The sequence below is a fragment of the Oxyura jamaicensis genome, chromosome 8 (assembly GCF_011077185.1).
Source record: "Oxyura jamaicensis isolate SHBP4307 breed ruddy duck chromosome 8, BPBGC_Ojam_1.0, whole genome shotgun sequence".
Classification (NCBI taxonomy): Eukaryota; Metazoa; Chordata; class Aves; order Anseriformes; family Anatidae; genus Oxyura; species Oxyura jamaicensis.
The window spans coordinates 25,925,421-25,939,882 of record NC_048900.1 but is presented as its reverse complement, the minus strand read 5'-3'; the positions used below and the strand labels follow the sequence as shown (position 1 = coordinate 25,939,882).

Genomic DNA, 14,462 nt, shown 5'->3' with positions numbered 1-14,462 from the left:
GGTTCTAGCAATTAGCTCTAGCAGTAAATAGACAATCTGGTTTCCTCCTATGGGAGACTATACACAAGATTTAACTGAGTTTTATTTATCCCAAAAGCTTGACAAGCCTATGTTATGCTACTGAAATCATCTGGGACAAAGCAACTGTTCTTTGAAAATAATTTTAACTAAGCAACTTGTCATATACATTTCTAATGTGCTGCTTTACTCTCAGAAAATTGTTTGTGCTGGAAACTGCTGGAATTGGATACTGTGCCGTATTTCGTACAAGTACCCTAATATCACACTGTCTAGCACTGTAAATTCATCCATAACTAGAGAACTAGGTCATGTCATGTGTAGTTAACTGCTTACCAATCTCTCTAAGTGGTTTCAACAACCCCGGCACTTTCTGCTCACACATACTCTGATGCAGGATTCCCATCTCCTCAGAAGGCATCCGCAAGGCCAGTTTTTGTACCACAAAAAGGAACAGTTGCTGGTAAAGGTTGTTAGCAGCAACACGTCTGTCCTAAAATTGAGTTGAAAAATTATTCAGCTGTAAATCCCAGACAAAAACATGCAAGCAGCAAGTTATGGAGTTGGTAGTAAAGCCCTGGCTTCTTAGCTGTGCAGTGTATTAAGGCATACACTAATATCTCGAGTTACAGATTTGATGATTGTGGGTAAAACCTCAGCAATACATATCCTAATGGCCCAAACCTTGGCAAGGAAAATACTGCAGATGTATTATTACACTATGGGACTCCGCAGAAGGCTCCCGTGCCAGGGCTGGATTCTCACGGCTCAGCGGGCACCGGGGCTGGGAGGAGGAGGAGAAGGAGGAAGAGGAGGAGAAGAAGGAGGAAGAGGAGGCGCCCGGGGGTGGCCCCGTCAGCGCGGCGGCATGGCCGGCCTCATCAACTTCGAGGACGAGGAGGAGGTGAGGGATTACCTAGCGAACCTGCACATCGAATACAGCTATCAGTGCTTCAAGGAGAAGGACCCGGAGGGTAAGCGGCTTCAGGGCGACCCCGGGCCGCGGGGCCCGGCGGCTGCCTGCTGACCGGCGGTGCCTTGCAGGCTGCCAGCGGCTCGCCGACTACCTGGACGCCGTGAAGAAGGACTTCCAGGCGGCGGCGCGGGTGCTGCGCGAAAACTGCGAGGCTCACGGGCACGGCGAAAGCTGCTACAAGCTGGGGGCCTACCAGGCCATCGGCAAAGGTGGGCACAGCCGGGGGCTGCCTGCTGGCCTCGCCGCCTTCCCTTCTCCGGGCCCGGCCAGGCCAGGCCGCCCCGTTCGTCCCCTCAGCGCCCTCAGGCGCCGCGGGCTCGGCGCGCCGGGCCTTCCCGCCCTCGGGGTAATCGCGGCTTTATTCCCATTTTTTTTTTTTTTTCCTTTAATCCCAAACTGCCGAACAACTGCACGCCCTGCCCCTTTTATGGCCATATCATAAAAGCTAGGGAAGGGGAAAAACCTTAAGCTGCTTCCTATTAAATTTTAGGCTGGCACATATATTATTTCTTTACAATTATGTCCATAAGCAGTAAGTATATCCACCACTGAATGCTGCTGTTACCAAAATTTTGATATATGCACGTCTAGCTCTTCTTTCTTACAGAAAGTAAGGCAGAAATAGACCTAAAGCTGGTAGCTCTGCTTACAGGCACATAAGTAGGCCCCATATCCACCTGACATTGTGTTGTCATTGCGTGCAGTTAAACTACTGGGTCGTCTTTTAAATAACAGTACCAGTGAGGAATATGATATTTGTACTGTAGTTTGAAGCTAGTAACAGTCTCAGCACTTGTACAGGTATACCAGCAAAAGAATACTTTGCCTAGTGTAAGTTATTTGGTGATCTTTATATGTGCTGGTAAAAATAATTTTGTCTGCATAAACTATTGTGATTACTGAGAATTGGATGAGGGTTTCTTGACTTGAAGACCAGCAAAGTTTTTGGACCTGAGACAGCAATAGTGTTTCTGTAGTCCTAAATTTTGACTGTTCTATCTCAAGTGAGGGCTGCTCTCTTTCCCTGAGAGCAGTGGGAAGCATGCTGTGAAGCAGAGAGCTCTCATCTGTTTCAAGTTGTCCTTACAGTACTCTCTTCTTTTGGCTGACAGGTGGACTCGACCCCGATTTGAAAGCTGCCTACAACTCCTTTTTGAAGTCATGTGAGAAAGGTGGGAAGAAGTCAGTAAATGCCTGTCATAACGTTGGGCTGTTGGCCCACGATGGGAGGGTAAATGATGATAAACCTGACCCAGTTGTTGCTAGAGACTATTACACAAAGGCCTGTGATGGCAATTTTGCTCCTAGCTGCTTCAACCTCAGTGTAATATATCTCCAAGGAGCACCTGGGATCCCTAAGGACATGAACCGTGCTTTGAAGTACTCACTGAAAGGGTGTGAGCTGGGTCACATATGGGCCTGTGCCAATGCCAGCCGAATGTACAAACTGGGAGATGGCATTGAGAAGAATGATGCCAAGGCAGAGGATTTGAAAAACAGGGCGAAACAGTTGCATAAAGAACAGAAAGAAGCTTCAAGTTCTTTAACATTTGGGGAGTAAAACTGTCAGTTGCAGTTACCAAGAATGCAGTTTTAAATGGCAAGTGAATTTGTTATTTAAATCATATGAGCATATGGTTTTCACTCAATAAATATCCTGTAAGTATTTGCATATGCAAATAAGTTTATATTTTTCTGGATGCAATAAATGTGACTAACTCTGTGCCTTTCTGCTTTTTTAAATACGTATGCTCTTCAGTTTATTGTTTAGATCCCTTTCTTCTTTAAGGAAGAAAAAATCTTCTGGCCTTTTGGAAATCTGTCCTCATGGTTTCAAGCATGGCAAGCTCTCCCCCCATCTGCTGCTTCAGTTTTGAGGCTTGTGCTAGGACCAGCTCTAACACACTCACACAAGCACACTGGTCTGCTCTAAGGCTTCTTTGTACCACAGGGTTGGTTTGAGAAACTTGAGTAGGTTTATTCTCTGAAGGTAACGGTTGTGGTTGAGAGCTGGGAGTGTGCAGCCAGTGACCCCTGGTGAAACGGGAGCTGTGCTTTGCCTCAACTTTCAGTCTTGCTGTTTCAACAAAAGTACTATGAAGATAAAGCTCTTCTTAGACTTACAGGAATGTGAGAAATATCATCTCTATTTTCTGGAGTCTGTATAGAATATAGGAATATAGTCTCTATTCTGTAAAAATATATTGTTTATTTTGGATATAAAAATCCATGGTGACAGGTGGAAGTAAGCTTCAGTGCATTACAGCATCAGACAAAACAAAAAAAAAGTCGTGCAGAGTGAGATCTGAAAAGCTAGTCCATGACATCTGCTTATTTTTTCCAATGCAAACGTTTATAACCAACAACCATAACTCTGTGCTCAGCTCAGGCTGAATCGACTGCTGCTGTGTGAAGGTTTGTGCCCTTCAGAGGCTATTGTGGATCTCACAAATTTTCTGAGCTAACTTAACCACTGGCTGGACCAGGCACAGCTGCTTTCACATACTGCTCAAGTCTCACCACTTTCACTTTAAAAGCATGCTAATTTTGCAGGTTTTGGACACAGAAATACTATGCTTTGCTTTGTTAGAGGTTCATTCAGGCTTCCTGTTATCCTGGACAGTGCCTGTTGAAGTCTGCAGTGATTCTAGCTTTGGAGTAAATTCTGCTTTAGGTCCGTAGAGTGTGAAGCTTTTCCTGGTTAGTTTAGAGCTAGAAACATTTCAGTCATGTCCAGATGATGGCAAGCCCAAGACAGAAATGAGTCTATATGGCAGTGTGTACATAAAGACATCTCTGCCTATAGCTCTTGCAAAGAAATGGACAGGAAAGAGAGAAGCAGGAGTGAAAGCAAATTAATTAACTTTGTTGGGTAGATGAGCTGAAGGGGCTGAGTTTAAGAGAGCTGCTTGAGACTGTGGAGAAAAAAAAAAGAGCTGGGAATTGACCTAGATATACTGAATTACAGGTAAGTATCCAAGGCAGGAGATTCCCTTTCAGGTAAGACATGCACATGGGTTTTAAAAACCTGAATATTGTTTTCAGCATCTTGTGAACCACTCAGTCAGTGTATATCTGACTTCCACATGTGCCTGGCTGCTTTAGGGTCGCTCTCCATTCCGCAGTGATAACCCCCCTGCTCAATTACACAATAATTGTTTTAGTTTCCAGCCAGCTTTTGAAACATTACGTTCTACTTTTTTCTGATAGATTCAGGAAACAATGTACCAACTGGTTAGATAGGGGACTCCAATTAAACATGATCACATAGATCATGTATATACAAACCATAATTATACACCTTCTGACACAGCAGTCTAAATATGTAGGGCAGTATATGTAAATATATTCATGCAACCACACAGTCTTTTATGATTTTGGTGTGTATGCGTACAGGTAAAGCTTGTGATACATGTGTGTACATTTTGCTGTAAAGGTACTGCTGATTTAGAACATGAATGCTCTACATGCTTACTGCTTGAATAAATCTACAGAGGCATAGTGGTAAAATCAGTACACTGGAACAACAGATGGCAGTATATGGCAAACATTCTTACATACCTTAGTTGTAAAGCCTACGGCTCTGTTTTCAGCAGCCTGCGAAAAAAAAACAGTGGTGACAAAAGTGAGATTAGTTTTTCTCTTAAGGCAGTTAACATTTTATAGCATTTCAAGAAAGCAGAGCTGTTTTAGAGGAATACTTGGGAAAGGTTACCTGTGCAATAAGAACGTGGCAGTCTAGTAAAAAAATAGTTTGGAGTTGGGTGTATAAGAGTAAGCAGTTGCAGGTGGCTCAAGGCATTGGGGAATAGGATGAAATTTTAAGCCCTGATCTTTCTCTGGAGTTCATAATGCTCACTGCCTCCGAGCAGCTTGTTCAGATTCTCAGTCCAAAGCAACCTGCCACGCTGCTACAGGCTTTCTTCCAAGAGGACTAATAACTGGCAGTGATCCCCCTGGGAACTTCCAAACAGCACAGCAAGCAGGCACCTGGGAACATCCTGAATAAAAGTGACACATTGCAGATAATTAAAACCACATATAAAGCGCATGTGGAAGGGATTTTTTTTTATAGCACTTGAAAACTCACAGAAACTTAGAGACTTTAAATAATATGAAATGGACTTTGTGTAAAAGGCATCAAATGTGTTAGCACAGATAACTTTATGAAGTATAATTCAATTTTGTACCGCTAGTTAAAAAGCAAGCCCAAATTAAGGATTACTCTTCTGTTATACTAAAGCATCATCAAAAACAGTTTAAATTGTTTTCAGGCTCTCTTTACACAGTTTGCTGCCTGCATGGGACACAGCTATATCTTTTTTACACAGATACTGATGATGCTTTAACAGACACATTAGGTACATAAGGTCCGCTCCTATTAGACTCCAGAGTCTCATAGGATTCCAGAATGACGAAACATCAAAACTGATCAGCCTGTTGCATTTGGCACGTTATAAATTACATGTAGTTAATGATGTTCCCAGCAATCTATCTATTCTCAATGGTGTTCAGGGGATGTAATCAAAATCTGTTATGGGGTGAAAATTGTACTGCAAATCTTGGTTTATAACCATCTTGCTCTGATATTACGAGGGTATTATCAAAAGGCCATTATCTTCCTGCCTTTTCTTTTTCTTTTTCTTTTTTTTTTTTTTTCTTTTTGTAACGGCTTCCTGATGTTACAAAGGCTAAATTTTACGTCCTCTTGGGAAGAAAATTGTTCCTCCAATGCCTCTGAGGTCATAACAAAAGTGTGATAGATACATGATTATAATAGCATACCTGGAAATATGGAAGACCGGTTGATCTCTGCAGGATCGGTGGATTATTTTTGAAGTAGATCAGTTTAAGTCAGCTTCACAGCTCCTAAACCACTGTCTGTTTTCTCTTTCATTTGTTTGTATTGATGTAAGCATACAGCCAACATCCTTTAATAAAGCAGCAGTATACTTGAAAAGCAATGGTGGCTAACTCTAATTAATTAAATACACTTATGAATACACAGCTTTAAATCATGAAAGCATTCATTGCAGGATGCCTCCTGCAGCTGTGAAAAGATCGCTAATGGAACACTGTTTTTGTACTGAGATGTGAAAAACATTGGCACCACATCGTGTTGTGTCGTGTCATCTGGATTCATTCTGGACAAAATAGGCTGCCAGGTGAAGAAGCTGCATGACCTCGTGGAAACAGAAAAAGATTTGTTCTGGTGGTTCTGTTTCTGCATTACATTGTAATAAAAGCAGTTTTGCAGCTTGCTAACCTTTATTCAGCTGCAAGTAACAACTTCTTTCTGCAGAGAATGTGTGAAGGTAGCGTAGGGCCTTCCTAGAGCTGTACACACCCACCCAGATGGATGGTCTGGAAGACTTTGCATGTTAATCACCCCACTGAGAAAGCAAAATAATATCATGTTCTTGATACAGTACAAACTTTTTGTGCAATGTGGAAAGAAATTCACTCTTGGCAATTTTTCATTATCATGAAAGGGAGAGAGAGGAACTCGCCCAGGTAACTTCTCTCCTCCTTTGGTAGATGGAGGATGAGTTTGGTGGATGGAAGATGAATTCCTCCTTCCCTTGCACTTTTCAGCATTTCATTCATTAAACTGAGAAACTTTTGCTCAGGGTTGGGCTTTTCAAGGTTGCAGAGGGAGGAAAAGGGGTCGGAGCATAGCAAGAAACAGAACAGAAAATAAGCAATATATCCAATGACTTACTACTGCAATAATGTGTGCTGAACTAACATCCAGGGATTCATTTCAAGTCCAGGTTAGGCCATATGTACATGTCCATAATTACACCCCTGATCCAGAGACCCACAGTCCAAGATGCAGGATTGAGCAAAGTCCCTGGTACATATCTCCATGTCAAACACTAGTATCATGCTCTGCTTTTCCAGACACTGTATCAACAGCATGGCCCAGAATCCACATAAAACAGATTTCTGCAAGACTCTTAAGACTTTAATGATCTAATTCTGTGCCATTTTTTTTATATCTCATTTCTTATTCCATATCTGTAGCCTCCCAATTCTTTCATTTTCAGTATCCACTCTTGAAGCAAACACAATAACCACTAATTATACTAATTTCAGACTAAATTGTGTATTTCTAATTTGTTGTTATTGCCTTCTTCTCTAACACTAGTTACAATTACCAGTGGTATATAAGTTCCAAATATTATATTTTATACTTCTTACATACAAACTTTGTTTTACAGTCTTCTTTGTAATTTGGTAATTGATTTTGTAATATAGTCTTATTTGTAATCCATTTTTTCCCCTAGATCAACTGGTAAGAAATTTGTGTGATGTGGAATTACAAAATGAAGGCCACTTTAGTGTGGCGATTTCAGATGGGGATTTGTGAACAGCATAATGGTAATGCACACATCCACTCAAATCATGAATGTGGTGGGAGTTCTCTCTAAGATCTCATTCTGTCAATGCAAAACTGAAATACGGTGCTTTAAATATACCCTGGAGAGTTTTTCTTAGCAACCAAGAGGCTTCTAGTAAAACAGAAGAAAGAAAAAAGATGACCCCCCCATGTTTATACAGCAGTTGTCACCCAAACCACTCTAGTGCATTTCACGAATCACAAGAAACACAGAATTGCTTCTCAGCTCACAGAGCCATTACATACAAGGCTGGGATGGGAAAGCCATGGAAGAAAAATCTTACATGTTTGGCTGTGATGTAATTTCCTAATTTGAAGATGAGGCTACCCTATCTTATATAAAAACATCCTTATTCTGACAGCCCTCTTCTGACACTTGATGGCTTGGTCAGAACATTTCATTGTCTCAGGAAAAGCACTGAAAAGGAGCGAGCTGATTTCCTTCCAGCTGTCCTGGGGCTGGAAGTACTCCATGTTCCTATAGAGCTTCCTGCCCAAGAAATGCTAATTGTTCTATGACAACCAGTTTGCAAACTCCCGAGAAGGAAATCTGTGTTATGTCTATAGCATGTGAGAGGAGAACAAGCACTGAATGGTTATTGACTTACTTAAGGTCACGCAGGATCAGAGACGGCCCAAACTGATAATTCTCCAAACAATGTTTAGCATGGCAAGGACCTGTCAATTCTTTACAAGACAAGAAACACTAAGATGGGAAACTTGCCTTTGAGTGTTATTCTGATAATGTTTGTGGAATATTATTCCAGAAAGATGCAATAACCACCTCAGCACAAGTGTTTGTTATTAATAACGGCTCAAAAGAGATAAGCTGTGACACTGCAAGCAGCCTTTTGTGGCTGTGTTATCTTCAGGGAAGTTGTGTGCCTTTTCTCTATGTTTTGCTTATTTGTTCTGCAATTGGTACAAAGGAAACACATAGGATCTTACTTAGAGGTAAGCTGAGATAGAGTGGAGTTGGTTGTCAAAGGGACCTATGGCCAGAAGGTCTTTCCTTATGTTTCCCTACACACACCTGTATGTGTCTCTAGAGATCTCTCCCTAAGAACGAACGTAAGGCATTCAAGCTTCTCAAACAAAGGGTGATTTTGCTTTAGATGTCATGCAGTTACACACTGCCACCTGAGGCTGTACTTACCCTATAGCATATTTCTTGAAACATTTTATGTATATTATTTTGCCATTTTATTTTGCCATGTTATTTTGCCATGCTATTTTTGCCATTCTTTGGGGAACATTTTCAAGCAAAGGTTTTGATCCATGACTTGAATAAATAAATAATCTCCGCTTTATTTCATTGAATATTTTGTCTCAGCATTTTATAATACTGAGCCCAGAATACTTGCTGTCATCCCACAAGCAGATATGTTGCAACACGGTATGAGAACTTTGAGCCTATGTGGAAAAGTTTTACATTTTAGAAGCACCAGTGAAAACATCACCCTCTGGAGAGCAAACGTGAAGCCCTTTATTAGAGCAAAATGACAACATCAGACACACAAGCTGGGAAAATGGCATATAGAGGTAAGTGAAGACACCTGGTGCTCAGGAGCTTACTACTAGCACTGCTGAAGAGCAGAAAATTTCAGGTGCCTCACGCTTCGTTTAGTGCTCTTGAAAGGCATTAACATTGCCTGGGGACACAAAGGGACAGAAAAAGTAACATCTTTTGATGTTTAAGAATGAAAGAACAAAGGTTTTTTATTCAATTCTTGTTCACCAGGCTGAAACAGATACTGTGCGACTGGGAAACATACAACCTTGAAATCTAATTGTACTGAACCTTAATACTAACAGCTCTGGAAACATTTCTTTCAGAACGGTCCGTGTGCAATCTGGGATATAGGACATTTCTCCTCTGCTTTTGTCATGACACTGCAAATTGATCAGATGACTGTCTGGAGAGGAATTGATTAACTACTTTCTGTGCTTGGAGGCTTGAACTAGTAAGTGACAAACAAATGCTATTTCTTGTTGGAAATTGCCGTGTGCGATACTGCCTAGACTATGAATACGGTTAAAGTCAAGGGACTCTGCGCACTTTCTCCAGCACATCAAGCATCATTTTCTCTCAGCTGGGACCTATGAGGTGTTTAGAAGGACTTGCTGGAGTGTACCTTGTCTTGGCCTACATACTCTAAGAAGCTGCTTCATGTTAGAGCTGTTGAAGAAAAAAGCAGATAAAATATGCTAAAGGGAGAAAAGAAGAGGGTGTCACAGCAAAAATGAACCAGAATAAATTGCATAGCCAAGAAATTATTTCTAGTTAGAACTTACATGTCCTTAAACGACATGTACTTGTCCTTAAACATGTGATTAATTGAAAATGAATTATATTTTTTCTCATTGCTCAATAGGTAAAAGCAAAAAGGACATGTAATTCAATTTGGTGGCTCTTGAAGCAACTCCTGATCCCAGGGAAGCATCTGATCAAACTGCTTTCTTCCCTAATGTCTCTACAGTGCAACAAGAGCTACGGTAACCCTATGTGCAACAGAAAGCTTTCTAGGACTCCGTATAGATACTAGACTACATTGTTCAGAGTTAAACAGGTGATAATTTCCATAGCTTGCTCCAATGTAGGTGTGTTTCTAAAGTAAATCATCACAATCCAAAAATCTATGTTGCCAGTTTATCAAAGGAATCAGATCCAAGTCATGGCATATTCGGGTGTTTCCTGGAATATAAGCCCCAGTCAGATCAAACTTGTTCTCAAATACCTGCAGTTTCTGGACTCACTCACAACTTTAAGATCTCATCTGTTAATTCCTCTATAATCTGTAGGGGGTGAAATTCCCAATAGGAATATTCCCCGACAGCACCAGCATGCTGCTGTTAATGTGCCACTGCACTTACTGAACAGGGCCCTGCACAGAGTTCAGACCTCTGCCTGGCAGATGTGAGGGCTGGGACAGAAACGTGGCTTTTCATCACAGACATCTTCACCTTCTGTCTGTAGTCACGGCTGAATCGGTGCATAGGTGCACAGATAAATCGGATGTGGGAAACCAAGCAAGTTTTTTCATTCAGGCACAGCTGTGCATTTATTTGAAGGGATTGCAGTAGCTGTTTGAAGCTCTCCCAAACCCATTAAAGGCTGAAGAGTGCCCCAGCACTTTAGCTTACAGGTAGTCTAAGCGCTCAGAATGGATATAAGAGTAGAGCTATCCATCTATATTAAAAAAAGAACACTAACTCCCCAACAAAACCCAAATGTTCTCATGATCTGGCAAGCCTTTTGTGTGCTGCCCTCTCTCCATGCTGTTCAGCTTTATTTTTCTTATTTTCCTGTGGGAGGACTGTTCCCTTGGCTACCAGTGCTGGCCTCTAATAGTTGGCATTTGGGCACTCAAGAGCTAATAGGATGAAAACATTTCTCTGTTTTTCTTTCATTTCTGCAGGAACAGAGGGGTGCAACTGGAAATGTTTCTGGCAGGCAGCAACTCCAGGGGATACCGCATCATCAACTTGGCTTCTTTTGCCCTGCTGCCATGCCTGCCTTCGTCCCCACACCTCATCGCTTCTGCATGCTACTCCAGTAGGTCCCTCTCTTTCTGCTTGCCAGAGAAGAGCTGCGGTTTGTGTTTCTCTGCCCTTCTGCACATGAGATCACATGCTACCATCAGCTCCAATCAGATGTATTTCATTTTAGCCACATGCATCAACAGCAGCAGTACATCAGGAGGTATAACGTGCACAGCCATGCAAACAGGAGGGACAGGTCACAGCAGACACAGCTAATGCCCAGGGGCTACAGTCAATGTCTCTTAATCTTTGCTTTCTGTATTAAGGACATTGTTGCTTTTGCATTAGAGGAATTAGAATGGTCCTGTCTCCTCTTGAGACCTCAACGCTCTGCATTCGTTTGCTATCAAGTGCTCCATGAACCTCCGTTTCATTAAAGCCCCTGCACAATAACCTTTGCACAATAACCTGCTCTCTGTAGTCCCTCCATAGTCTGAATCTGCTCTCATTTAAATTACGGTTACACTGAGGGAATCAATTACATCTTTTTCTCTAGTTAAGTGCCTGGAGCAAACTAATGTCCTTCCACAGTCATGAAATGCAACAAAGGGACACTAATTCAGAGGGCAAGGTGAGGCTTGCAGTCTCTATGGAAACTGGAGACCAGTCTAATGAAAGAGCAGACGAGGAAGCAAGAATACAGGTCCAGCAGATGAACAGAAAGCATTGGGTCTCAGACAAAAGTTGAGAAAATGAGGCAGTAAACATAGCAAGTTGGCAAAGAGTTGTACATTAGATAGCTGGGAGACTGGTAAGGACTCGTGGTGGTTTGTTAATACACAGACACCCACCTCTGTGGCACAGCACAACCAAATATTGACACCACTAACCTATACTGGGAGAAAGGGAGAGTCACGACAGACAAAGCCCATACTGCTTTTATATTTTTCCTTTTATATGTTTTCCTGCTGTCACTATACCAGATGGAAATAGGAGCAAAGCTGATAATTTAGGGATGTGCCTGGTGCACATGCTGAATGATTTTGCAGGCAGGGCTGGTGGCTTTGAAAGCCTGCAAGAAAGGCTCAGAGGACAGAGAAGGCAGCATGGGGCAGCCCTCATGAAGAGGTGAGGCGGAGCACAGGAGACATTCATAGAACTGCATTCAGGGTATAGCTGTTCTCCAGGAATTTGCACCATTCGTGCATAGTTCAAGAAAAGAAACAGAAGGTGATTACCAGGTTGCATGCTCATACCAGACACTGCTCTTCAGCATATTGACCACTGCTGACCCATTTTCCATCATGAAAATATCGTTGTATTTAGATGCACAAGTCATACTCTTTCCATTCTTGCTGATGACACAAGGTAATTTTGCATGAATATTCTCCAGGGGAAATCAAATTTTATTGCATTATGAGTGATATTAAAACATATCACACAGGGACACTAATATGCATATTAATAAAGTATGTGCTATATAGAAGCCTGGGTAAATTGAGCTAGAAGGCACCTTGAGGTTTTGCAGTCTGTATCTTTGTCCCAAGGCAGACTTATCTGTGTTTGTCATAAATGACAGCTACCTGCCCTGTCTAACCCATACTAGAGGCTTCACAATCCCTGCAGGCAGTCTTTTCTTGTGTTCGCTCGTCCTCCCAGCAGAAAACTCATGATTTCCTCAACCACCATGGAACAGTGAAGGAATGCAGCAAAAGGACAATATGCAACCAAGCAAGAATCACCCTGTTCCAACAGCAGCACTCACTGCCAGGGCTCTGGCAGGAGTCTAAGGGAAGTCCCACTCAGTTCAAGCATTTATTTAGAGTTGATTACAGTGGGGTATGGTCTACAACCAGGTGAAAAACAACAGTTCATTCAGCCTGATGGGAAGTGCAGACAAGATATGATTCCTCAGCATCAGAGGAGGTAACTAGCAAAGGGTCAGTGTAAAAATACAGTTATGCAATGAAAGAGAGGCGGAATAAAGGAGTAGCCACTTCTGCTAGCAATGAGGATTGTCCCAGATGTAGTTTTCACTGCATTAAAGTAACTGCTCTTCATTCTTATTGTTGGTGCTGTTGTTACAATAACATGTTAGAAATTAACTGCTTTATTTTATTTATTTATTGGTAAGAAAAGAGATTTGCCTGCCATGTGATACACTGCTGTTTTCATACCAATAAAAGATTGCATCAGCAATCCCAGCCAGCTGACAAAAATCTGGGATTAGAGGAAAGGCAAACAGTGGAAACCTATTGCTCCCAATTTCTGTTCTAGGAAAGGTGCTATAAAGTGCAATACATCCCAATTTTATTTCAAACACTTTTAAATAAAAACTGAATGCTCTCCAATGGCTGTGGTCCAGTTCACTAGAAAAGAGAGGCTATGGCAGAGCATCCATTGCTGGCACCAACAGCCCTGCTCTGTCACCTCCCTGGGAAGCACAGCCAAGAGGCCAAAGCTGTTGCTCTGACTAAGCAGCCTGAGTTGTTTTTCCAGCCCTAATCTGGTAAATGTGCCTAAAAGGGTTTGTTTGATATGATGGAAGAGGAAAAATACATCGTCTTCTGCAAAGTGGCTTAATCTATCGTTTTTCAGCCTAATAACCTCCCATTTCAGACAAAGGGAATTGGAGGAAACCCAGTGAGGACCATGTAATAACAGAACTGAAGCACTAAACACTACGATCATGGGAACTGGCAAATTCTAAAGAAAACACATTTATGAAAATAAATAATTTTACAGACTCTTCAGTAGCTGTTATTCATGCGGAGAAAAATAGAAACTGCCTCTTCCTAAGCTCCCAGGCACTCAAAGCAAAGGCTAGCCCTCCTGCTCCCAAGAGTTTTGGCCCACTTTCCACATTCACTTGGTTAGCTGTTATCTCTCGTGTCTACATCCCAGCCAAGCCCTCTCACATGGCTTTACCCGCACATTACTTCATCCCTCACATCTCAGAGTTTGCGGTTTAAAATCCCAAGCACTAGCTTGGTAGCTCCAGCAAACACTAGGAAGGATTGTCAGACTCCATGACTCCTAAACCCCTTGCCTTGGGCCTCCCTGGTGCAGCGGTGCTGCTAGGAAGCATCTCCAACCACCGGCTGCTCTCAAGCAACAAACACTGCCTAATGAAAAGAGACCCTGCAGAGACACATTTTGTCATTGATTCAAGAGAGAAATCAACACATTTGTATATATTAAAGGGAGCGATCTCCATTAAAAAGCGGAGGGATGAGACAACTGCGTTCTTCGTACTTGCTACGATTCCATGGTTTATAACATGTTTTAGTCTCTGCCTTAATCCTCTCTCTCCAAGCTGATGGGCTCATACAACAGATCAGCCCCATCCATCTGCCCTTACCAGAAACCCCCAGGCAACTGCCAGACCCTGCTGGGGAGGCACCTTCTCCAAAAGTACCTCACGGAGTTGCAAAGAAGATAAAGATTTAGCTTTCTTTCTTTCTTTCTTTCCTTCTTTCTTTCTTTCCTTCTTTCCTTCTTTCTTTCCTTCTTTCTTTCTTTCTTTCTTTCTTTCTTTCTTTCTTTCTTTCTTTCTTTCTTTCTTTCTTTCTTTCTTTCTCT

At 42.1% G+C, this 14,462-nt stretch overlaps 1 protein-coding gene and 1 long non-coding RNA gene across 2 annotated transcripts in view; one reads left to right on the top strand and one right to left on the bottom strand.

Annotated features, from left to right (window-relative positions):
- The first annotated feature begins 831 nt into the window (after positions 1-831).
- LOC118171068 (cytochrome c oxidase assembly factor 7) lies at positions 832-2,719 on the top strand. Its single transcript, XM_035333831.1, has 3 exons — positions 832-992; positions 1,063-1,203; positions 2,107-2,719. The coding sequence occupies exons 1-3, from the start codon at positions 887-889 to the stop codon at positions 2,553-2,555; spliced, it is 696 nt and encodes a 231-aa protein (XP_035189722.1). The 5' UTR covers positions 832-886; the 3' UTR covers positions 2,556-2,719.
- A 467-nt stretch (positions 2,720-3,186) lies between these two features.
- The window catches only part of LOC118171073, a 19,070-nt gene continuing 7,794 nt past the window's right edge, over positions 3,187-14,462 (bottom strand). Inside the window, exon 3 of the long non-coding RNA XR_004753029.1 lies at positions 3,187-4,995. This is a non-coding gene — a long non-coding RNA (uncharacterized LOC118171073). The remainder of the gene's footprint in view (positions 4,996-14,462) is intronic.

Excerpts from the sequence above, each read along its gene's own strand:
- LOC118171068 (XM_035333831.1), top strand. The coding sequence starts at position 887 with ATGGCCGGCCTCATCAACTTCGAGGACGAGGAGGAGGTGAGGGATTAC. Across the intron at positions 993-1,062 it reads CAAGGAGAAGGACCCGGAGG|GCTGCCAGCGGCTCGCCGAC; the intron begins GTAAGCGGCTTC and ends GGTGCCTTGCAG. Across the intron at positions 1,204-2,106 it reads CTACCAGGCCATCGGCAAAG|GTGGACTCGACCCCGATTTG; the intron begins GTGGGCACAGCC and ends TTTGGCTGACAG.